The 25,975-nt window shown below is 41.1% G+C and overlaps 2 protein-coding genes across 6 annotated transcripts in view; one reads left to right on the top strand and one right to left on the bottom strand.

The window, feature by feature from the left end:
* pcbp3 (poly(rC) binding protein 3) overlaps positions 1-25,975 on the top strand; it is a 181,377-nt gene that overhangs the window by 134,381 nt on the left and 21,021 nt on the right. For 3 of the 5 annotated variants that reach the window (XM_082966943.1, XM_014163879.2, XM_082966946.1), the window contains exons 12-13: positions 1,516-1,557; positions 6,012-6,090. In XM_082966943.1, the coding sequence (XP_082823069.1) occupies positions 1,516-1,557; positions 6,012-6,090 (121 nt within the window). The remainder of the gene's footprint in view (positions 1-1,515; positions 1,558-6,011; positions 6,091-25,975) is intronic. The other 2 variants (XM_082966945.1, XM_014163880.2) reach the window with 1 other exon arrangement.
* yo84 (ZK1236.4) lies at positions 13,470-14,777 on the bottom strand. Its single transcript, NM_001146472.1, is given in 1 exon segment — positions 13,470-14,777. A coding segment is annotated over 1 exon segment (630 nt). The 5' UTR covers positions 14,648-14,777; the 3' UTR covers positions 13,470-14,017.

The raw sequence follows: 25,975 nt of genomic DNA, 5'->3' as shown, positions 1-25,975 counted from the left end.
CACCCTCCTTTTGAAGATTCCAGTCTATTATTGGAACTCAATCAGCATGACAGAGTGATCTCCAGCCTTGTCCTCGTCAACACTTACACCTGTGTTAATGAGAGAATCACTGACATGATGTCAGCTGGTCCTTTTGTGGCAGGGCTGAAATGCAGTGAAAATGCTTTTTTGGGGATTCAGTTCATTTGCATGGCAAAGAGGGACTTTGCAATTAATTGCAATTCATCTGATCACTCTTCATAACATTCTGGAGTATATGTAAATTGCCATCATACAAACTGAGGCAGCAGACTTTGTGAAAATGTATATTTGTGTTATTCTCAAAACCTTTAGCCACGGTTGTATGCTGTAGCGTTAAGATTTCCCTTCAATGGAACTAAGGGGCCTAGCCCGAACCATGGAAAATATCCCCAGACCATTATTAAACCTACACCAAACTTTACAGTTGGCACTATGCATTGGGACAGGTAGCGTTCTCCTAGCATCCGCCAAATTCAGATTTGTCCGTCGGACTGCCAGATGGGTGTGATTCATCACTCCAGAGAACACGTTTCCACTGCTCCAGGGTCCAATGGCAGCGAGCTTTACACCACTCCAGCCGACGATTGGCATTGTGCATGGTGTGCTTAGGCTTGTGTTGGAATGGTGGTATCCTATGACGGTGCCACGTTGAAAGTCCCTGAGCTCTTCAGTAATGCCATTCTACTGACAATGTTTGTCTATGGAGATTGCATGGCTGTGTGCTCAATGTTATACACCTGTCAGCAACGGGTGTGGCTGAAATAGCCGAATCCAATCATTTGAAGCAGTGTCCACATACTTTTGTACATATAGTCTAGATGCAGAAAGTAAACAGCATAGTGAGTCATTTTTCGCAACAACTACGAGCATGGAAGTGAGAGGCTCAACTCCTCCTCTGTTTTGGTGCCCTGGCTACCACGCTGTGAATAGCATGAAGCTTAACTGTGCCCATGTGCAGAAACTGTGTGTGACTGTGTGAGAGTGAAGTCTTACATTTTGCTCATCTCAATATCTGCGGTGCTGCTTGTAGCAACATCTTTTCGCTGATTCTACCTTTAACATTTTTGATTCCTGCTACTGCTACTAATAAAACACTCATCCACTACCACTACTGTACATTAGTCAAAGACATTCCATGTAATGAATAGTAGTTATAGTCAAGGCATCAAAGTACAAACATGTGGTTGACTATCACCTATTAAAGGGATATCATATAAGGCAAGTTTTTCACAGTGGTTAGTTCATTCACAGGGGTTTGACATTTTTCAGTGTTCATATTTTATATAAACTTGATGGATGTCATTTATGCAACATTGTCTAGTATAAAATGCCTTCGAGGGAAACAAAGACTTTTTAGGCAATTGAATGAGACTACTTAAGTCTGAGATAATGATTGAACTTCAGAGTAGTCTCTGAGGTTACATGTATAAGCCCTATTCCCTGTGAAGATAGATGATAATATTCATTTTTTGTGTTTCTTCTTCCTCCATACAGGCCTACACAATTCAGGGACAATATGCCATCCCACACCCAGATGTGAGTTCCAAGTCTCTGCTGTCACATCTTATTACTGTTAAAAGTCTGCACATTTCTTACACCTATTAATATTAACCAGTAATATTAATACAACATTGTTCTCAGTGTAAGCCTTCCGAAACCTCCAATGGCAGGTCTTGGCCTGTTGCAATTTTAAAATGAGGCACTTAAGGAACAAGTTTTTGGTTTGGAGTGATTTTTTCAGATTTAGAATCGCATAGACTCAACAGTCTCCACACCCAGGAAATTGCTTTTGACTGATGCCGTGCTCTGTTGCAGTGCTTATGACTAAGTAGAATGTGATAGAACTGGTCGTCTGGGTGTGGACACCTCCTAAATTCCACAAGGCCACCCAAGGTCTCCAATGTTTTTTGGTGTGTTTTTTTTATTAACCCATCCACCACTGCCCGTCTTCGGAGGACACATATCTTTTTGTTTTTTTACAACTTTTATGCTACATACATTTTACATATACATGTTACATACATGGTACTTTTATATACAGCAATCACATAACAATAATACATTACCGAACATAAGCTCTTTAATCCAACCCCCAGCCACTCTCAGCCCATTCCACCTATCACCATAGATCACCCTTGTTTGGTTCCCATGTGCCATACATTTTTCAATTGTGCTGGGATGTTTTATATACATTTTAAACCTTTCTAATTGCATAGTATACACAGATTGTGAGCTAAAGATGAAAACGTTTCTTACAAGTATTATAATATTATTTATTGACTGACTATGGCTTTCCAAATCGCCCAACACTGCTATTTGTAAGGTTAATTTTAAGTGAATGTTGTGATTTTTTAACCATTTCTGACCAGAAACAAGCTACATAGGGGCAATACCAGAATAAATTATCTAGTGATTATGACTCTTCGCAGCAAAATCTATAGAGCTGAAATTGTTGTATGCCCCATATACAGTGGCAAGAAAAAGTATGTGAACCTTTGGAATTACCTGGATATATGCATAAATTGGTCATCAAATTTGAGCTGATCTTCATTTAAGTCACAACAACAGACAAACATACAGTGCTTAAACTAATAACACCCAAATTATTGTCTATATTGAATACATTGTTTAAAAATTCACAGTGTAGGTTGGAAAAAGTATGTGAATCCCAAAAGCTAATTGGAGTCAGGAGTCAGCTAACCTGGAGTCCAATCAATGAGACGAGACTGGAGATGTAGGTTAGAGCTGCCTTGCCCTATAAAAAACACTCGCAAAATTTGAGTTTGCTATTCACAAGAATCATTGCCTGATGTGAACCAAGCCTCGAACAAAAGAGATCTCAGAAGACCTAAGATTAAAATTTGTTGACTTGCATAAAGCTGGGATGTTCATCAGTCCACGGTAAGACAAACTGTCTATAAATGGAGAAAGTTCAGCACCATTGCTACTCTCCTTAGGAGTGGCCGTCTTGCAAAGATGACTGCAAGAGCCCAGCGCAGAATGCTCAATGAGGTTAAGAAGAATCCTAGAGTGTCAGCTAAAGACTTACATAAATCTCTGGAACATGCTAACATCTCAGTTGACAAGTCTACAATACGTAAAACACTAAATAAGAATGGTGTTCATGGGAGGACACCACGGAGGAAGCCACTACTGTCCAAAAAGAACATTGCTGCACGTCCGAAGTTTGCAAAAGTGCACCTGGATGTTCCACAGCGCTACTGGCAAAATATTCTGTGGACAGATGAAACTACAGTTCAGCTGTTTGGAAGGAACACACGTGTGTGGAGAAAAAAAGGCACAGCACACCAACATCAAAACCTCATCCCAACTGTATAGTATGGTGGAGGGAGCATCATGGTTTGGGGCTGCTTTGCTGCCTTAGGGCCTGGACAGCTTGCTATCATCGACAGAGAAATGAATTCCTAAGTTTATCAAGACATTTTTCAGGAGAATGTTAGGCTATCTGTCTGCCAATTGAAGCTCAACAGAAGTTGGGTGATGCAACAGGACAATGACCCTAAACACAGAAGTAAACCAACAACAGAATGGCTTCAACAGAAGAAAATAGTGGCCCAGTCAGTCCTGACCTCAACCCGATCGAGATGCTGTGGCATGACCTCAAGAAAGCAATTCACACCAGACATCCCAAGAATATTGCTAAACTGAAACAGTTTTGCAAAGAGGAATGGTCCAAAATTCCTCCTGAGCGTTGTGCAGGTCTGATCCGCAACTACAGAAAACGTTTGGTTGAGGTTATTGCTGCCAAAGGAGGCTCAATCAGTTATTAACTCCAAGGGTTCACATACTTTTTCCAGACTGCACTGTGAATGTTTACACGGTGTGTTCAATAAAGACATGAGAACGTATAATTGTTTGTGTGTTATTAGTTTAAGCAGACTGCGTTTTGTCTGTTGTTGTGACCTAGATGAAGATCAGATCAAATTTTATGACCAATTTATGCAAAGATCAATTTTTTTCCAAAGGGTTCACACGTTGGTGGCAAGAATTTTGCATAATCATTTAAATGGAAAAACTTGTTTTTTGTATCAGTTCATAAACCATGTGCCACGAAATCGGTACATCGAAAATCTCTTCCCATTTATTTTGCAACCTGAATGGCGCAGCTGTCAACATTTTTGTCCTCAAATGAAACTGGTATATTTTTCTATTTATGCCAATTATTTTCAGACAATTTGTATCTTTAATATATGGCAGACAAACAAGTTCCCTAACTTCTCCCTCTTCTACTTGGTTCCTCCATTTTTGTGGTAATGCTGCAATCAGTTGGTTATAAATTGGGATTGAGCAGACATTCACATATATTTTTGAAAGCTGCATATGTGACTTAACTCCAGCATTTCTTTTCTATTCATAATATTATTAAGAAATATAATACCACTTTTAATGAAAATCCATAAAGAATGTTTTTTTATGAATCAGTATATTAGAGTTTATCAGAGTTTAACCCTAATATTTATTGTAATATTTGTTCTATATTTTCTGGAGGATAAATCATATTCTACATAGGGTCCATTAATAATTTAACTTCATCTGTCTCTGTCTCGAGAGCATCTCGAGAGCTATCGCGTGTCAGATCCTTTAATTCGGAGAAGGCAGTGATTGATGGCAGGGGAACCATTGGTTGACATTGCAATCACTCAAATAGGGCCTTGACATCCTCCCCACCCTCTTCAAGCTACTCTTTAAAGGGTGAGGGATTCTCAAGCATCCGTCTCGCTCATTTTTGATGTCAATGATAGACAGTGAGGGAAAATTGTCAATTGCAAAGTTTTATATGGGCCAAGTGATGTTGGACTGATAGCCAGGCCCATGAAGGTTGTCTTGTTGGTCTTGGCAAGGTTGCGCATCTCTGGTTTACTGTAAGAAATGGTTTGAGTGGTCAATCATGGGTTTTACTGTATGTTACTAGATTATTAATTGTAAAGAATAAATACAGGATTTGTGCATTTCGGACTGATGTGTCATCCACGTTGTAAGATGAGCATATTGTTCCATCATGGTTACGCACCATTGAATCAAGGAGTTGTTCAATTTTTAAAAGTTTTAGATGCAACAACAATAAATGACAAACTGGGATCTCACATAGATTTAAATTACTGGCCAATGCATGTCAGATCACGTCATTCTGTGTTCTAAATTTAAACAGACAGCTTCAGCCCCAAACCGGACATGGCTAATCTTAAATAAAACATTAAAACATTCTTTCCTTAGCTTGTCTAATTGCATAAACTTAAGTCTAGCTCATAAGGTTTGTCATTGCAATTGCAGTATTTACTGTATGTTAACCCTTAGACTCCAACTCTAGGCACCATAACAATGGAGACTACAACCATGTAATTGGGGTATATTTATTTAATCAGACAATTTCGGACGTGAGTCAGACATTTTGATAAATGTTGCAAAAAAATCGAATTACTGGACCTTTAACCAGAAAACCAACCAGATTGAAGTGTTCAAACATACATTGCATCACAGATAAATGCATAAATTAGAATGTTAAGAAGTTAGTTAATGTCTTCATTACCAATCAATGGAAAATATTATAATGCAACAAGTTGTCTGTGTTGATCTTTCCTGCGAAAAAGCGGCATCTCTGTTGATTATGCAATCCATCTGCTATTACAAACTGGATACAGCAGCAAATATAACACCCCATCTCAACCACATTGGGCTAAGTCCTTCTCAAGTTCTGTCTGTCTGTCTGTCTGTCTGTCTGTCTGTCTGTCTGTCTGTCTGTCTGTCTGTCTGTCTGTCTGTCTGTCTGTCTGTCTGTCTGTGTCTGTGTCTGTGTCTGTGTCTGTGTCTGTCTGTGTCCGTCTGTCGCTCCCTCATCTCCCACCACCATGTGTCATGCCTCCTCTCCTCACTGTTTCTCCTCACTGTTCTAGTTTTAAGTTCTTGTCGGTGTGACCTTGTGTGACCTTACAATAACCTCTTAGTTCTACTGTCGCTCCTACCCCCCTCAGCAGTTGACCAAGCTCCACCAGTTGGCTATGCAGCAAACCCCCTTTACCCCCCTCGGACAGACCACCCCTGCTTTCCCTGGTATGTACCCACAAGCCCTCTCTCAACACTTCCTTCTCTTTGTACCTGTAGACACTGTCATCTCTTTCTTCTTTTTCTCTCTTTCCTCTCTTTCCCCATGTCTCTGGTGGTTGCTTGTCTCCTCAGCTTGGATTTTTGTTTGGCCCTGCCTTCTTTTGGTCAACCAGAGCTGGTCTTTTGTTGATATTTTGTCACGCATGAGGACTCTATTTTGAAATACCATCTGGCAACAACTATATGCTACATCCCAGCTATGGTCTCTTTTGAGATTTAGTTAGTTCCAGTTAATATGAAAAGGACAGACACATGGACAGAGGACACCTCAAGTCTCCTGCATCTGTATTATATGGCTTGGACTTCAGTACTAATATTATTTTCCTCATATGATGTAAAACTCAGGTATTTGTAAAAGACACAACCAAGGTCTCATGAATAAAGATGGCGCCGTTTGATTCCTTTTTCCACCAGCGTCATCTACAAGGACTTGACGATTACCATTTTATACAGGACAGGATTGATTGATTAAAACAACAACCAGCTTTCAGGCCCTTCAAAGGACCCTACATTTCAGAGTTTCTGATTCCTAAATGCCTTTCAAAACAGATCCTGAGAATCACGAGGAGGAACACCATCAAAAAACATCCAGCTGTCAATGTTCTTTGAATTTGAAAAAAGCAAGTTGGTTGCACTTCATTTGACAGTGAAATCACTATTTTGTACTTTTCTTTCAGAGCAGGCAATGCACCAAACAATAGGCCTACATAACCTCGTACTCTATTTCACAAACACCTGACTGACTGTACATGACTGTACAGTGGGGTCCAAAATGATTGTAATTATTATTGTAATTGATTAAATTACACCCTTGATAAAGATGAGCAAAAAAGACTGCAAAAGAAAGAATATTTTATGCAACAAAAAAATTGGGGAAATTATGGTATTTTATACTGTTACAATTACTCAGAGAAAGAGGTTTTGTTTAACAAGTGATATCTTTTTTCTCAAAAAAGTGGTCAAAATTATTTCCACCCCAGTTTTCAATACTTTCAATACTTCACCTTGCGAGGATAATGGCACTGAGCCTTTTCTAAAATGTTTTATGAGATTGGAGAACACATTGGAACCATTCCTCCATACAGAATCCGTCCAGATCGTTGATATCCTTCACCTGCGCTTATGGACTGCCCTCTTCAATTCAAACCACAGGTTTTTATTGGTGTTCAAGTTCAGGGGACCGTCAATTGGAAAATGTTAAATTTGTCGTTAATTAACCATTTCTTTGTGGATTATGTGTGCTTGGGGTCATTGTCTCCCTGATAAATCCACTTTCAGCCTCCTGGCAGAGGCAACCAGGTTTTTGCCTAAAATGTCCTGGTACTGGGTAAAGTTCATGATGCCATTCACCTTATTAACACGGGTCCAAGGACAAGTGGAAGCAAAATAGCCCCATAACATCAAAGGTACAGCATCGTATTTTACAGTAGGTATGGGGTTCTTTTCTATTATGCAACCTTATTTCGACGCCAAACCCACCACTTATGTGCGTTGCCAAAGAGCTATATTTTCATATCATCCAACAGTTGTAAACACCTGAAGTTTGTTAAACGGCATTGGCACTTAGATTGGAATCAGTGCTATGGTAAGATGACATGAAAATACAACTCTTAGGCCATGCACATTGTTACAGGCTTTGGTTTTTCTCTCCATTTCAGCTTGTGTACCTAGTACCTTAACACGTTCAGGGCCAATTTTACCATGTAAATCTTGATGGGGCAACAAAAAAAAGTGGGATGCATGCCAGCAAAGCCACTGCACAACACAACACTAAACAATACATTAATTGCACTATAGCGGTGCCCACAAACTGTTAGGGCCTGTTATCAAAGTCTGGCATTCTTTGGATATATGGTGCTTTCAAAACAACTGGGGAAAAAAACAAGGTCGACTCAGGATGACATCATTGATCTTCAGGTCGTAACTCTAGAAAGGGGCCGGATTTACAATTCCCAGTTGGATGACCCCTTTTTGTCCCCAATTCCGTGGTATCCAATTGGTAGTTACAGTCTTGTCTCTAGTACGGACTTGGGAGAGGCGAAGGTCGAGAGCCGTACGTCCTCCGAAACACAACCCAGCCAAGCCGCACTGCTTCTTGACACAATACCTGCTTAACCTGGAAGCCAGCCGCACCAACGTGTCGGAGGAAACACCGTACACTTGGCAACCGTGTCAGAGTGCATTGCGCCTGGCCCGCCACAGGAGTCGCTAGAGTGCGATGGGACAAGAACATCCCTGCCGGCCAAACCCTCCCCTAATCCGGATGACACTGGGCCAATTGTGCCCCTCCCCATGGGTCTCCCAGTCGCGGCCGGCTGCGACAGAGCCTGGACTCAAACCAGGATCTCTAATGGCACAGCTAGCACTGCAATGCAGTGCCTTAGACCACAGTGCCACTCGGGAGGCCTTAGCAGTTGTTTTTTTGAGTGCTGCACAAATCATGCTTCATTGACAGCCTGGCCAATGTTGAATGTTTATCATTTTAAACTTGGAAAAGAGCCCCTTAAGACCAGATTTGGGACCACACATCCACTCCACTGAATAGCAAGCGAGTGATTGCTTTACAATGCTTGCAGTTAGCCACTGTCACTGATTCTTTCCAAACCACTCATTGTTGAATTTGCGATTTCCAACTTGTTATGTAATGTTTATGTCCTATGACTGATGAGCACCGATACATTTTATCTGTAATTTCTCTTCATTAATTCTCTTCATGTGACAAGGATTAAAAAGGATTTCCCAGTAGATTGTCAACTTGATTCATGATGATGACTGCTAGCTAAGATTTTGAAAGTATGATGTTGACATGATCAGTCAAATCAAAGCTACTGTACATATAACGTGATTTGAAGTAATTTTATCTGTGGCCAATTACCTTCATCCTTCTTGGAGGGGCACTTCTAATGTAAGTCTATGGCAGCATTCAAGGTGATAGAATTGTCTAGCTCTACCCTTGGACTTGGCAGTTACGTAGTGTCCCCATGAGTGACAGAACACTGAGCCAATCAGGGCGAACGCTGGCTTGCTCCACCACCACAGAAAACACTGAGCTAGTCTGAAACACCAGCATTTTGGAGCTGCCTTACTCAAGAAAACAAAAAAGAGACCATGTTTGTATCCGGCTTTATTAACTCAATGATATATACTATTTTTACATTGTTTGTAAAATGATATGTGACAAGTATTAATTAACATACAAAACAGGCAAGCCCAAAATGATGGGTCGACACTGAACACGTTGTGGCGTGTACTGATTGGAGTCACCTCGTTAGTCAATATCTGTTTTAACTGTACTTGCTGAGCTGGTATTTAAGACCTGCTAGCCCAGTCCATCAGGTGGGGAGAGATATTGGAAAAGCTACATGTCATGTTATCTCTTCCACCTTAGAGAGACGAACAAAGCCTTCATCCTCCCCTATTCAGTTTTTCTTCATATCCATTGGTACTCCCTTTCCTAAGTTGGTATGGGTTTCTCTGTTCTCAGGCAAATCCAGTGGGCGTCCATGGTTGGTGTCTTTTAAGACCCTACTCGATTTACTTGGCCAGCACCCCATAAAAAACCCCTATGGATTCCTTTCGGAACCAATTCTAAAACCACACCTGTTTCATTTGGTTGTAAGTGACTGGTTGTTAGTTCCCCTTTTCTGTTGAACAACAATACTTTGGGTTATTTTTTAGGGAACGTAACAAAATGGGGGCTCGTCCAGGATCCTGTTAACCATCCTAGTAGTCGCATTATTATGGTGTTCGCTCTAATCACCTAGTCTGAAGCTCTACTGTGCTCAAATATTTGAGTGTTCAAGCAATACGATTGTTGTAGAGTTTCTGTCACTACCAACCAACATAGGGTTATAGGGTTGGTGAAAGTTTCATAAGCACACAGGGGAAAAAACAAGGGCTTTGATTTGGGAGCATTTGTGGAAACCCCTACTTGGGAGATACTAGATAAGTGGGCGAAGGTGAATCTACTCAACATTGCAAAGCCTTATGACATCAGTATGACATCTGCCAATTCAAAAGCAGTAGCCAAAGAGTTACTAGATGCTGCTTTGGTGGAGATGGAAATCCTCCCAGATAGAGAGGGTGATGATGAAAAGGATCTTACGGGGAGTAGAGAAAACCATTTAGACGTGCAGCTGCGGGAGTTGAACTACAGGCAAAATTGGAGCAACAGAAGTTAGAGTTTGAGTGCAAGAAAAAGGAACTTGAGTTAGTGCAAGTAGAAAAGGAAAAAGAATATGCAGCCAGAACGTAATGTTGTGGAAATTCTAACCAGAAAGGAAGAGACTGTAGATTCTTCAAACAACAACTTTTTATCATAAGATTTGCAAATCTGGAGCAGTTAACAATCCACTCAACAGTGCGGAGTTAAGGTCCCAACGAACAAGAGTTGGGTCTCAGCTTTTATAACCTTTGTCTACGTGACAGTTTAGCAGATGTGTGAGATCATGATGGGAACATAGAGTACAAACAAGTGATAACGGCAGTTTTGTTACTCTTTTCTGCTGATAGAATTGTCGCTACTGCTCAAGCTAGCCTCTGTTCTCTTCATATCTCCACACAGCTGTGCTCTTGAAAGATACGAAAAGAACAGGATGGACCAAAAACTGGTCACTCTCAGACGGCCCTTTGTCTTTGGCCACATGACTAAGTTACTCAAAAACAAGTGAGGAAAAACACTAGCTTCTTCTTACATGACAGAAACAGACAGTGGAAATGTACAGGTTTATACCTTAGGCTTATACAGTGCATGTGCATAACAGAGTTTGTAATTTTCCCCACCATAGTAGGGAGAAGATGAAGAACGTGTGCATGCCATCCGATTTAAAGAGGTAATCTGGAAGTACTCCGAATCCAGACAAGCCGTACTGCCCCCTCAGCAGTTTGATCTTGGTCGGAACCGTCAGCTTGTCCCACCTTTCAACAAAAAGGAGGTGGACGTATATTTTACACTGTGGATTGCCACGTCCTTCAAGTAGCCACGCAATATCTGGTCATGCTCCTACAAAGTAGTCTTGTGGGAAAAGCTCAGAAAGTGTACGCCGCTTTATCTCTTGATCAGAGTTCAGATTATGGCTGTGTTAAAGTTGCTTTCCTTCAGGCTTACGAGTTGGTCCCAGAGGCATACAGACAACAGTTCCGTAAATTTCAATAGACAGAATAGCAAAGTCATGTTGAATTCTCAAGGGAACAATTTTTTATTTATCATTGGAGTTTGTAAGGTGCCCAGAGTAGAGAAACCTGATTAGTTATCATAATAAATAAATATCCTACAGTGTTCCCAGCATGTGCTGTTACATGTGCTGTGACTAAGAAGATTGCTGAAAGGAAGTCTATTGTTGAGGAGGATATCATCGATCCCACCATGTTTGTCCTGTCTGTGATGTTTAGGTGTGGTCCTGACTTCGGTATTCCCTCCAGAGTTGACCTCTCCTTTAAAAAGTACCAACGGTGAGCAAGTTAGTAGGACATCTGAAAGAAAAGAGGGTCCCAACAGTTGACACTTCAATGTCTAGGAAGCACCTGATTTCCAAACAGAGAAAAGATGCTTCTCTCTCCCCTCTTTTTGGTGCAATACGCCCAGAAGAGGAATTTGATGAAGTTTGTGGGGTACTTTGACAGAGATGATGTTCTGATGAGGAAATGGCATTCTCATGCCACTTCTGGGCAAGACAATTAGCGGAGTTACACTCCGACAAGAGATACTGAGGTTGGCTCACAATGGTAGTATGGTAGGCCCTATTGGGGTTAACAAGACGCATAACTTCTTACGGCCTGGTCTGAAAAATTATGTTGTAGCTTACTGTACATCCTGTCGCGTTTGCCAGCTGACGGGTAAACCCAATCAAACTGTTCCGGTTGCATCTTTTCAGCCTATACATGCTTTTGACAAACCTTTCCAACTGGGTTCCGGTGGACTGTGTTGGTCCTTTAGCCAAATTCTCTTGACCATTCTACTGAGGAAAGTCATGGCTACCAGTATTGTCAAATAAAATAAAATAACATTTTATTAGTCACATGCACAGAATACAACAGGTGTAGACGTTACAGTGAAATGCTTACTTACGAGCCCCTAACCAACAATGCAGTTGAAAAAAATATGGATAAGAATAAGAAATAAAAGTAACAAGAAATTAAAGAGCAGTATTAAAATAACAATAGCGAGACTATATACAGGGGGGTACCGGTACAGAGTCAATGTGGAGGGGCACCGGTTAGGTAATATGTGCATGAAGGTAGAGTTATTAAAGTGACTATGCATAGATATGCATCGATAACTGAGAGGAGCAGCGGTGTAAAAGAGGGGGAGGGCAATTCTAATAGTTTGGGTAGACATTTGATTAGGTGTTCAGGAGTCTTATGGCTTGGGGGTAGAAGCTGTTTAGAAGCCTCTTAGACATAGACTTGGCGCTCCGGTACCGCTTGCCGTGCAGTAGCAGAGATAAGTCTATGACTAGTGTGGCTGGGCCTTTTTTTTAGGGCCTTCCTCTGACACCGCCTGGTATAGAGGTCCTGGATGGCAGGAAGCTTGCCCCCAGTGATGTACCAGGCCGTTCGCACTACCCTCTGTAGTGCCTTGCGATCGGAGGCCGAGCAGTTGCCATACCAGGCTGTGATGCAACCAGTCAGGATTCTCTCGATGGTGCAGCTGTAGAACCTTTTGACGATCTGAGGACCCATGCCAAATCTTTTCAGTCTCCTGAGGGGGAATAGGTTTTGTCCTGCCCCCTTCACGACTGTCTTGGTGTTTTTGCACCATGTTAGTTTGTCGGTCAGGTGGACACCAAGGAACTTAAAGCTCTCAACCTGCTCACTGCAGCCTCGTTGATGAGAATGGGGGCGTGCTCGGTCCTCTTTTTCCTGTTGTCCACAATCATCTCCTTTGTCTTGATCACATTGTTGGAGAGGTTGTTTTCCTGGCACCACACGGCGAGGTCTCTGACCTCCTCCCTATAGGCTGTCTCGTCATTGTCAGTGATCAGGCCTACCACTGTTGTGTCTTCTGCAAATTTAATCAAATGAAATGTATTTATATAGCCCTTCTTACATCAGCTGATACCTCAAAGTGCTGTACAGAAACCCAGCCTAAAACCCCAAACAGCAAGCAATGCAGGTGTAGAAGCACGGTGGCTCGGAAAAACTCCCTAGAAAGGCCAAAACCTAGGAAGAAACCAAGAGAGGAACCAGGCTATGAGGGGTAGCCAGTCCTCTTCTGGCTGTGCTGGGTGGAGATTATAACAGAACATGGCCAAGATGTTCAAATGTTCATAAATGACCAGCATTGTCAATTAATAATAATCACAGTTGTCGAGGGTGCAACAAGTCAGAGCCTCAAAAGTAAAGGTCAGTTGGCTTTTCATAGCCAATCATTGAGAGTATCTCTACCGCTCCTGCTGTCTCCAAAGAGTTGAAAACAGCAGGTCTGGGACAGGTAGCACGTCCGGTGAACAGGTCAGGGTTCCATAGCCACAGGCAGAATAGTTGAAACTGGAGCAGCAGCACGGCCAGGTGGACTGGGGACAGCAAGGAGTCATCATGTCAGGTAGCCCTAAGGCATGGTCCTCGGGCTCAGGTCCTCCGAGAGAGAGAAAGAAAGAAAGAGAGAAAGGGAGAATTAGAGAGCATACTTAAATTCACCCAGGACACCGGATAAGACAGGAGAAATACTCCAGATATAACAGACTGACCCTAGCCCCCCGACACATAAACTACTGCAGCATAAATACTGGAGGCTGAGACAGGAGGGGTCAGGAGACACTGTGGCCCCATCCGACGATACCCCCGGACAGGGCCAAACAGGAAGGATATAAGCCCACCCACTTTGCCAAAGCACAGCCCCCACACCACCAGAGGGATATCTTCAACCACCAACTTACCATCCTGAGACAAGGCCGAGTATAGCCCACAAAGATCTCCGCCATGGCACAACCCAAGGGGGGGCGCCAACCCAGACAGGAAGACCACGTCAGTGACTCAACCCACTAATATGATCAAGATTAATTGTCAGATTTAACAGAAGATCTCTTTGTTTCTTGGGACCTAGAACAAGCATCTCTGTTTTGTCCGAGTTTAAAAGTAGAAAGTTTGCAGCGATCCACTTCCTTATGTCTGAAACACAGGCTTCTAGCGAGGGCAATTTTGGGGCTTCACCATGTTTCATTGAAATGTACAGCTGTGTGTCATCCGCATAGCAGTGAAATTTAACATTATGTTTTCGAATGACATCCCCAAGAGGTAAAATATATAGTGAAAACAATAGTGGTCCTAAGACGGAACATTGAGGAACACCGAAATTTACAGTTGATTTGTCAGAGGACAGACCATTTACAGAGACAAACTGATATCTTTCTGACAGATAAGATCTAAACCAGGCCAGAACTTGTCCGTGTAGACCAATTTGGGTTTCCAATCTCTCCAAAAGAATATGTTGATCGATGGTATCAAAAGCAGCAATAAGATCTAGAAGCACGAGGTCAGATGCAGAGCCTCTGTCCGACATCATTAAAAGGTAATTTACCACCTTCACAAGTGCAGTCTCAGTGCTATGATGGGGTCTAAAACCAGACTGAAGCGTTTTGTATACATTGTTTGTCTTCAGAAAGGCAGTGAGTTGCTGCGCAGCATCTTTTCTCAAAAAAATTTGAGAGGAATGGAAGATTCGATATAGCCCGATAATTTTTTATATTTTCTGGGTCAAGGTTTGGCTTTTCAAGAGAGGCTTTATTACTGCCACTTTCAGTGAGATTGGTACACATCCAGTGGATAGAGAGCCGTTTATTATGTTCAACATAGGAGGGCCAAGCACAGGAAGCAGCTCTTTCAGTAGTTTAGTTGGAATACGGTCCAGTATGCAGCTTGAAGGTTTAGAGGCCATAATTATTTTCATCATTGTGTCAAGAGATATAGTACTAAAACACTTTAGTGTCTCCCTTGGTCCTAGGTCCTGGCAGAGTTGTGCAGACTCAGGACAACTGAGCTTTGGAGGAATACGCAGATTTAAAGAGGAGTCCGTAATTTGCTTTCTAATGATCATGATCTTTTCCTCAAAGAAGTTCATGAATTTATTACTGCTGAAGTGAAAGCCATCCTCTCTTGGGGAATGCTGCTTTTTAGTTAGCTTTGCGACAGTATCAAACATTTTTCGGATTGTTCTTATTTTCCTCAGTTAATTTGGAAAAATATGATGATCGAGCAGCAGTGAGGGCTCTTCGATACTGTACGGTACTGTCTTTCCAAGCTAGTCGGAAGACTTCCAGTTTGGTGTGGCGCCATTTACGTTCCAATTTTCTGGAAGCTTGCTTCAGAGCTTGTGTATTTTCTGTATACCAAGGAGCTAGTTTCTTATGACACATGTTTTAGGGGTGCAACTGCATCTAAGGTATTGCGCAAAGTTAAATTGAGTTCCTCAGTTAGGTGGTTAACTGATTTTTGTCCTCTGATGTCCTTGGGTAGGCAAAGGGAGTCTGGAAGGGCATCAAGGAAACTTTGGGTTGTCTGAGAATTTATAGCACGACTTTTGATGCTCCTTTTTGATGTTGTTGGAGTCGTGCCTGGCCATGCAGTCATGAGTGAACAGGGAGTACAGGACCGGACTGATCATGCACCCCTGAGGGGCCCCTGTGTTGAGGATCAGCGTGGGGGATGTGTTGTTACCTACCCTCACCACCTGGTGGCGGCCCGTCAGGAAGTCCAGGATCCATTTACAGAGGGAGGTGTTTAGTCCCAGGGTCCATAGCTTATTGATGAGCTTTGAAAGCCCTATGGTGTTGAAATCTGAGCTCTAGTCAATGAACAGCATTCTCACATAGGTGTTGCTTTTTTCCAGATGGAAAAGGGCAGTGTGGAGTGCAATAGAGATTGCATCATCTGTGGATCTGTTGGGGCAGTATGCAAATTGGAGTGGGTCTAGGGTTTCTGGGATAATGGTGTTGATGTGAGCCATGACCTGCCTTTCAAAACACTTAATGGCTACAGACTTGAGTGCTACGGGTTGGTAGTCCTTTAGGCAGGTTACTTTAGTGTTCTTGGACACAGGCACTATGGTGGTCTGCTTGAAACATGTTGGTATTACAGACTCGGGACAGGGAGAGGTTGAAAATGTCAGTGAAGACACTTGCCAGTTGGTCAGCGGCATTCTCGCAGTACACTTCCTGGTAATCCGTCTGGCCCTGCGGCCTTGTGAATGTTGACCTTTTTAAGGTCTTACTCATCAGCTGCTGAGAGCGTGATCACACAGTCTTCCGGAACAACTGGTGCTGTCATGTATGTTTCAGTGTTATTTGCCTCGAAACGAGTATAAAAGTAGTTTAGCTCGTCTGGTAGGCTCGTTTCACTGTGCAGCTCTCGGCTGTGCTTCCCTTTATAGTCTTTGACGGTTTGCAATCCCTGCCACATCCGACGAACATCAGAGCCGGTGTATTCCGATTCGATCATAGTCCTGTATTGACGCTTTGCCTGTTTGATGGTTGGTCAGAGGGCATAGTGGGATTTCTTATAAGCTTCTGGGTTAGAGTCCCGCTCCTTGAAAGCGGCAGCTCTAGCCTTTAGCTCAGTGTGGATGTTGCCTGTAATCCGTAGCTTCTGGTTGGGGCGTGTGCATACGGTCACAGTGGGGACGACTTCATAGATGCAATTATTGATGAAGCCAATGATTGATGTGGTGTACTCATCAATGCCATTGGAAGAATCCCGGAACATATTACAGTCTGCAAAACAAATTGTTAACCTCTCTCGAAATCGTCCCACCTAGTAAACAGCCAGTGGAATCTAGTGGCGCGATATTCAAAAACCTTAAAAATGCTATTACTTCAATTTCTCAAACATATGACTATTTTACACCATTTTAAAGACAAGACTCTCGTTAACCTCTTGACGGTCGCCTAGGATAGGGGGCGTTACAGCGATTTTTGAAAGAAATTAGTGCCCATTTTAAACGGCCTCCTACTCAAACTCAGAAGCTAGGATATGCATATAATTAATACTTGTGGATAAAAAACACCCTAAAGTTTCTAAAACTGTTTGCATGATGTCTGTGAGTACAACAGAACTCATATGGCAGTCAAAACCCTGAGACAGATCGTAACAGGATGTGGAATTCTGAATTGCGGACTCAACTTCATCACTTTGCCTATAAATCACACCGTGAGCTATGGTTCATTGAGCACTTTCTATTGCTTCCACTAGATGTCCCCAGTCTTTACAAAGTGGTTTGAGCCTTCTACTGTGAAAACTGACAGAATGAGAGTCTGTGGAACGTGGTCACATGGGGAGGGCCATCACCATTATGACGCCGGCGCCCCTGGCTACCCTCCCCTTTCGAAACATTTTGAAAGACAATGCAATCGTCCCCTTTGAATGTTATTGGAGCTCTGGTTGAAAAAGGCCCTAAAGATTTATGTTATACAACGTTTGACATGTTTGAACGAACTTAATCTCTATGGGCTAGGTGGGACACTAGCGTGCCACCCGTGATGCACTCCATCAACAGCAGGTGCATTTCAAGAGCGGCAAATTTGAATCCAAATAAATGTCAAAATTCAAATTTTTCAAACATACAACTATTTTACACCCTTTGAAAGATAAACATCTCCTTAATCTAACCACGTTTTACGATTTCAAAAAGGTTTTACGGCGAAAGCATAAATTTAGAGTATGTTAGGACAGTACATTTACAAGAGTTGTGTGTAATGTTTTGTCGATTCAAAGACAGGGTCACCAAAACCATAAAACCAGCTAAAATGATGCACTAACCTTTTACAATCTCCATCAGATGACACTCCTAGGACATTATGTTAGACAATGCATGCATTTTTAGTTCTATCAAGTTCATATTTATATCCAAAAACAGCGTTTTACTATGGCATTGATGTTGAGGAAATCGTTTCCCTCCAATAACCGGCAGTCAAGTCAGCGTCACAAATTAAATAATTAAAATTAGAAAACATTGGTAAAATATTATATTGTCATTTAAAGAATTATAGATTTACATCTCTTGAACGCAATCAACTTGCCAGATTTAAAAATAACCTTACTGGGAAATCATACTTTGCAATAATCTGAGCACTGCGCCCAGAAAAATACGCGTTGCGATACAGACTAGACGTCATGTTGGGGAGATCTAAAATCGAAAATACTATGTAAATAATCCATTACCTTTGATTCTCTTCATCAGATGTCACTTCCAGGTATCACAGGTCCATAACGAATGTAGTTTTGTTCAAAAAAGCTCATCATTTATGTCCAAAAATCTCCGTCTTGTTAGCACATGATCTAAGCCAGCCGGACTTCTCGTCATGAACGAGGGGAAAAAATATATTTACGTTCGTTCAAACATGTCAAACGTTGTATAGCATAAATCATTAGGGCCTTTTTTAACCAGAACATGAATAATATTCAAGGTGGACGAATGCATACTCTTTTATAACGTATTGGAACGAGGGTACCCAACATGAACTCGCGCGCCAGGTGTCTAATGGGACATCATCGTTCCATGGCTCTTGTTCGGTCAGATCTCCCTCCAGAAGACTCAAAACACTTTGTAAAGGCTGGTGACATCTAGTGGAAGCAATAGGAAGTGCCAAAATATTCCTCAGCCCCTGTGCTTTTCAATGGGATAGGTTTAAAGGTAATACAACACATCAGGTATCCACTTCCTGTCAGAAAATGTCTCAGGGTTTTGCCTGCCAAATGAGTTCTGTTATACTCACAGACACCATTCAAACAGTTTTAGAAACTTTAGTGTTTTCTATCCATATATAATAAGTATATGCATATTCTAGTTACTGGGTAGGATTAGTAACCAGATTAAATCGGGTAAATTTTTTTATCCAGACGTGCAAATGCTGCCCCCTAGCCCTAACAGGTTAAATAATAAAAAAATCAATTTTGTTAAGAGAGGAGTCCCGCGCACGACGGTACTTTTGGTGCAGCCTTCAGAACGCGCTAACAAGAAGACATAAAGGATTAACTTTTTTGAACGAAAATACATTTGTTGTGGACCTGGGAATCCTGGAAGTGCCTTCTGATGAAGATGATCAAAGGTAAGGGATTATTGACAATAGTATACAAGACTAGATTTGATATGCGATTGTTCCAAGATGGCGCTGACCTGTATTGCTAGCCTATTTCGCAAAGTGTGATTACCCAGTAAAGTTATTTTTAAATCTGGCATTGCAGGTGCTTTCAAGAGATGCTAATCTATAAATCTTAGAATGACAATATTACATTTTAAAAATGTTTTCGAATAGTAATTTAGTAAATTGTAGCGCTGTTTCACCGTACGCATTTGAGGGAAAATAGTTAGTCAACGTCACGCGCCGATGTAAAATGCTGTTTTTATATATAAATATGAACTTTATCGAACAAAAGAATGCATGTATTGTGTAACATGATGTCCTAGGAGTGTCATCTGATGAAGATTGTCAAAGGTTAGCGCTGCATTTAGCTGTTTTTTGGTTATTTGTGATGCATGTGGTTGGTCGGAAAATGGCTATGTGGCTACTTTTACGATATACTCCTCTAACATAATCTAATGTTTTGCTTTTGCTGTAAAGACTTTTTGAAATCGGACAATGTGGTTCTATTCAGGAGAGGTGTATCTATAAAACGATATAACATAGTCCTATATTTGAAAAAAAAAAAATTACATTTTGTTATGCTAATGGCGATAGAATTTTTCGCTGGATGTCCGTCCCGCATACGAAAGCAAAACATTAGATTATGTCAGGAGAGTACCCAGCCAGAAATAATCCCACACCCATTTTTCAAGCTAGCATATAATGTCACAAAAACCAAAACCACAGCTAAATGCAGCACTAACCTTTGATGATCTTCATCAGATGACACCTTTAGGACATTATGTCATACAATACATGCATGTTTTGTTCAATCAAGTTCATATTTATATCAAAAAACAGCTTTTTACATTAGCATGGGACGTTCAGAACTAGCAAACATACCAAAAACTTCCGGTGAATTTACTATATTACTCACGATAAACATTCACAAAAAAATATAACAATTATTTTAAGAATTATAGATACAGAACTGCTTTATGCAATCGCGGTGTCAGATTTTAAAATAGCTTTTCGGCAAAAGCACATTTTAAAATATTCTGAGTAGATAGCTCACCATCACGGGCTAGCTAATTTGACACCCACCAAGTTTGGCGTTCACTAAACTCAGAATTACTATAAGAAAAATTGGATTACCTTTGCTGTTCTTCGTCAGAATGCACTCCCAGGACTTCTACTTCATCCACAAATGTTGTTTTGGTTCAAAATAATCCATAGTTATGTTCAAATATCCTCTGTTTTGTCCGTGCGTTCAGGTCCCTATCCGAACGGTGATGCGCGAGCGCATGTCGTGACAAAAAATGTCTAAATATTCCATTACCGTACTTCGAAGCATGTCAAACGCTGTTTAAAATCAATTTTTATGCGATTTTTCTCGTAAAATAGCAATAATATTCCGATCGGGATACGTTGTTTTCGTTCAAAGACTGAAAGAAGAACATGGACTCTTCACGTGCACGCACGCGCCCGTGTCATTGTTCTCAGATTGACCACTATCCAAATGCGCTACTGTTTTTCAGCCAGGGACTGCAGAGTCATCATTCCCCATTCTGGCGCCTTCTGAGAGCCTATGGGAGCCTTAGAAAATGTCACGTTACAGCAGAGAACCTCTGTTTTCGATATAGAGGCTTTAGAAGGACAAGAAATGGTCAGAGAGGGCACTTCCTGTATAGAATCTTCTCAGGTTTTGGCCTGCCATATGAGTTCTGTTATACTCACAGACACCATTCAAACAGTTTTAGAAACTTTAGGGTGTTTCCTATCCAAATCAAACAATTATATGCATATTCTAGTTTCTGGGCAGGAGTAATAACCAGATTAAATTGGGTACGTTTTTTATCCAGCCGTGATAATACTGCCCCCTACCCAAGAGAGGTTAAGGCCCCTGTGAAATTATTTTCAATGTTCAGGCTCTGCAGATCTGACCAATGAACCAATGAACCTCTGACATCATTTTGTGACATTATGTCAGAGGTTCATTTAGCTTTCTGAGAGAGAGGTTGATGCAGGACAACACCTCAAACTCCAAAACAAATCTGTTGGAGAATATTAGTGCTTTTCGATACAGATTGCACTGCACCTGTGAGTTTGCCATTGAGAATCTGGAGAAGGCGCAAATTAAAATGAAAGTCTGGTACGATCGAAAGACCCAAAGTCTCACTTGATGTGGGTGACCAAGTCCTGGTTTTGTTGACCGTCCTGGTGTCACCGTTGCAAGCTCGCTTTTATGGCCCTTACCTCATAGAGAACAAAGTTATTTGCAATCTGGATGTTACCTCATCACCACACACCAGAGCGCAGAAGAAAAATAGGCTGTGTCATGTCAACATGTTGAAGCCATACTTCACCTGTTGTGGATGGGTGGAGAAGTCGTTGGGAACTGGTAGCGATTCTCTGCCTGTGGCCGTCACAGTTGACTCTCATCTTCATCAAGAGCATATGGAAAGCCAAATTCACCCTGTGCCTGTGGGGTATGGTTGAGTAACTCGGTGATCCTGGAAAATCATAATGGCTTTTTGGTACACTTATCTACAGGGGAGAAAGGCGACATTGCTGCACTACTTTTAGAATATCAGGGTTTATTCTCAGATGTGCTGACTCAGACAAATTTACTAGAGCATGACATTGACTTTGGGGACTCTGCCCCAAATAAACAGCATGTCTATCAAGTGAATCCTGAAAAGAGAGAGAAACTCTGCAGCGAGATGGAGTTCATGCTTGCACACGGCATTGCACAACATGGCAACCATCCGTGGAATTAGCCCTGTATAATAGTACCTCAGCCTCTGTATTTTTTTCCCAGAGTTTTCGTAAATACAAAGCCATTACTAAGCCAGACTCATACCCTTTGCCCAGGGTCAACAATTGTGTAGACTGTGTTGGTGCTGCCAAGGACGTTAGCAAGTTTGATCTGCTGAAGGGATATTGACAGGTCCCTCTATCTGAGGGCGCCAAAGAGCTGTCTGTTTTTGTCACTCCTGATGGGTTGTTTTCTTACCTTTGTCTTCTGTTCAGTTTAAGACATGCCCGAGCCACGTTTGAATGTGTCATGCACATCGCACAACAGTGTATCTCGGGAAGGGCCAAGGAAAAGTCAGATGGGTCTTCTCGCCAGGAATTGCACCGAACTTTGCCCAGGTTGTTGCTTCACCTGGTATGGCAACTGCTCGGCATCTGAACGTAAGGTGCTACAAAGGGTAGTACTTCACTGAGGCCAAGCTTCCTACCATCCAGGCTTCTTAATTGGCTTCTTAACAGCTTCTACCCGCAAGCTATAAGATTGCTGAACAACTAATCAAATGGCCACCCGGACTATCCCTTTGTTTTTACTCTGCTGCTACTCTCTGTTTATTATCTATGCATAGTCACTTTACAAATTAGCTTGACTAACCTGTACCCCCGCACATTGACTCGGTACCGGTATCCCCTGTATTTAGCCTCGTTATTGTCATGTAAATTCTTGTGTTACTTTTTGATTGATTAGATTTATTTTTTTAACTTTTTACTGCATTGTTGGTTAAGGGCTTGTAAGTAAGCATTTCACAGTAAGGTCTACACCTGTTATATTCGGCACATGTGCCAAATAACATTTGATTTGATTTCAGCACTTCAAATGTTTTCAGTGCCTTAGAAAGTAGTCACACCCCTTGAATGTGTCCACATTGTGTTGTGTTACAGCCTGAATTCTTACATATTAATAAAAAATGAAAAGCTGAAATGTCTTTAGTCAATAAGTATTCAACCACTTTGTTATGGCAAACCTAAATAAGTTCAGGTGTAAAAATGTGAATAATAACATAATAAGTTGCATGGACTCACTCTTTGTGCAGAAATAGTGTTTAACTACACTTTGGATGGTGTATCAATAAACCCAGTCACTACAAAGATACAGGCATCCTTCCTAATTCAGTTGCCGGAGAAGAAGAAAACCACTCAGGTATTTCACCATGAGGCCAATGGTGACTTTAAAACAGTTTCAGAGTTTAATGGCTGTGATATGAGAAAAATAAGGATGGATCATCAACATTGTAGTTACTCCACAATACTAACCTAATTGACAGTGAAGAGCAGGAAGCCTGTACATAATAAAAACATTCCAAAACATGCATCCTGTTGGCAAGGAATAAAAGTAATAGTGCAGAAAATGTTGCAAAGCAATTTACTTTTTGTCCTGAATACAACGTTTTATGTTTGGGGTAAATCCAATAAAACACATTGCTGAGTAACACTCTCCATATTTTCCAGCATACTGGTGGCTGCATCATGTTATGGGTATACTTGTAATCGTTAAGGTCTGGGGAGTTTTTCAGGATAAAAAAGAAAGGGAATGGAGCTAAGCACCTGCAAAATCCTAGAGGAAAACCTGGTTCAGTCTGCTTTCCATCAGACACGGGGAGATAAATTCACCTTCAGCAGAACAATGACCTAAACCACAACCCCAAATATACACTAGATTTGCTTACCACAGCGACATTGAATGTTCCTGTGTGGCCTAGTTACAATTTTGACTTAAATCGGATTGAAAATCTATGGCAGACTTGAAAATGGATGTCTAGCAATGATCAACAACTTGACAAAGCTTGAGTAATTTTGTAAAGAACAATGTGCAAATATTGAATAATCCAGATGTGCACAGCTCTTAGAGACTTACCCAGAAATATTCACAGCTGTAATTGCTGACAAAGGTGATTATAACATGTATTGTCTCAGGGCTGTGTACACTTTTAATTTTCAATAAATTTGCAAACATTTACAAAAACATGTTTTCACGTTTTCATTATGTGGTATTGTGTGTAGATGGTTAAGAAAAAAATGTAATCCTTTTTGAATTCAGGCTGTAACACAGCAAAATGTGTAATAAATCAAGGGGTATGAATCGTTTTTGAAGGCACTGTATGTGTCGGCCTCTCCCCCTCTAGTGGTCTATACCGATCATAACCCCTCTCGTTTTCCTGCAAAGGACTAGTTCCACAAATTACCGGCTCCTTCACTGGAGTCTGATATTGCAGAAGTTTCCCCTTGAAATTCAACATGTCTGCAGCAAGGACAACTTGGTGGCTGATTGTCTTTCGAGGGTGGGCAGTCATTACGATTTTTGTGTTCTGTGTTTAGCCAGCAAATTGAACTGCCGCACATTTTAGATTGACTGCACGTTTTTCCAGAGATTTGTTTTGTTTTGGTTGGGCTCTTTCTTAAGTATAACATAGAAATATTAAAAGTGTCATTTTCCCTCTGTTTTCACAATCTTGCGCTTTATGCAGCTACTTTATTTTCTCTATATACAAAAATAATAGCGATGTAAAAGCTGACTGGTAGTCTAGCTAACAAATAATACAATTGACTTCCCTTTTTTTAGCTAGCTAGTTCCAGTTAGTTTTCTCATCATGAATGAAGTAGGTATAGTAACAATATTTTCATGCAATATCGACAATTTAGAGTCATGCATTGACAGTTTGGAGTGGACATAGGCCAACACTCTACCACCACGTTGGGTCTGGATTACCAAGAGACTGCCACTGACGACCCAATCAGCACCCATCGCATCGTCCATAATAAAAGACAGGGCAGGCAGGGGTATTGAGGGAGTGCAACTTATATTTTTTGTTAAATAAATAATTTTCCGCAAAGATTGGCCTACGTTTCCATATTTCCAGAACACTTGTGATTGGAGCTGTGGTTTTTCTATGCTGCATTTCTGAAACAGAAATAGCAGAGACAGACAAGGATGAAACATTACCTGATTTGTAAATCATATATATTTTAATGATATCTATTGAAATGATGAATTCTTTGAGAAATACAGATACATACATGATCAGGTAATGACTACAGATATGATACATTTCTGAAAACGTGGATTCCTTCATGACTGAGTATAAAGGCTTAGATTTGTCAGCATGTTGACACCCTTTCCGGAGTTAGAAGATTCTACAAATATGTAAACGGGTGCATGCGCATCAGGTGCATGTCTTGAACGTATCTCAACCCAGATATCTCCCTGGACTCAAATGGCAGCAGGGAGATTTCGGAGGTCCAAATTGAATGCATGTATAAACTGTCCCATTACGGAGAATACCCTAGCTCCGTATATGAAATTAAACTCCCTAGATTTGATGTTCGCGGCTCCGTGAAAATCGAATTAGCATAATAAAAAAATCCCCATAAAAATCATTAAAGCCACAGGTATGTTTTTTTTTGCATTTGCTGTGTCTCAATACACCACATCCGCTCGACAATGGTGAAAGGCAGCAGAGCTGCAGCTGTGTTTGTCAGACCATGAGACATCCTGAAAAATCAGTCTTCTCATGATAACATCAGTAGTGTCTGAACGGTTTGGCCTATAAACTACAGTATTATGACCCCTCTGCGGAAAGGTGAGACTCTCACAAACACATACATGTCGGTTTGCTCTAGGATGCCCACAAGCCTCACAAGACTCATCTGAAGGTAGCCCGGAACCACTTTTAAAAAAGTATCGAAGTATACACTATGGAAGTAGGTTAGTTCCTAAAAAAAGGTTTAAATATGTGTCAAATATTTTTGTTTTATTTTTTCCTGATCTTTCTTATATCTCTCAGATATAGGACAAACACTTCAAAACAAACTTCCTTTTATTTTATATTTTGACTATCTGTGGTTCCATGTATGAATGTGTTATTCAATGTGTTTCTATGGGCTAATAGCAGTAAGGCAAAATTCAATGTTTCATCAAATAATGTTTTCATATTTTTATGTATATCTAAAGAGGTCCTACAATT

The sequence above is a fragment of the Salmo salar genome, chromosome 21, assembly GCF_965601325.2.
Source record: "Salmo salar chromosome 21, fSalSal1, whole genome shotgun sequence".
Taxonomy (NCBI): domain Eukaryota; kingdom Metazoa; phylum Chordata; class Actinopteri; order Salmoniformes; family Salmonidae; genus Salmo; species Salmo salar.
This window is presented reverse-complemented; position numbering and strand designations above follow the sequence as displayed.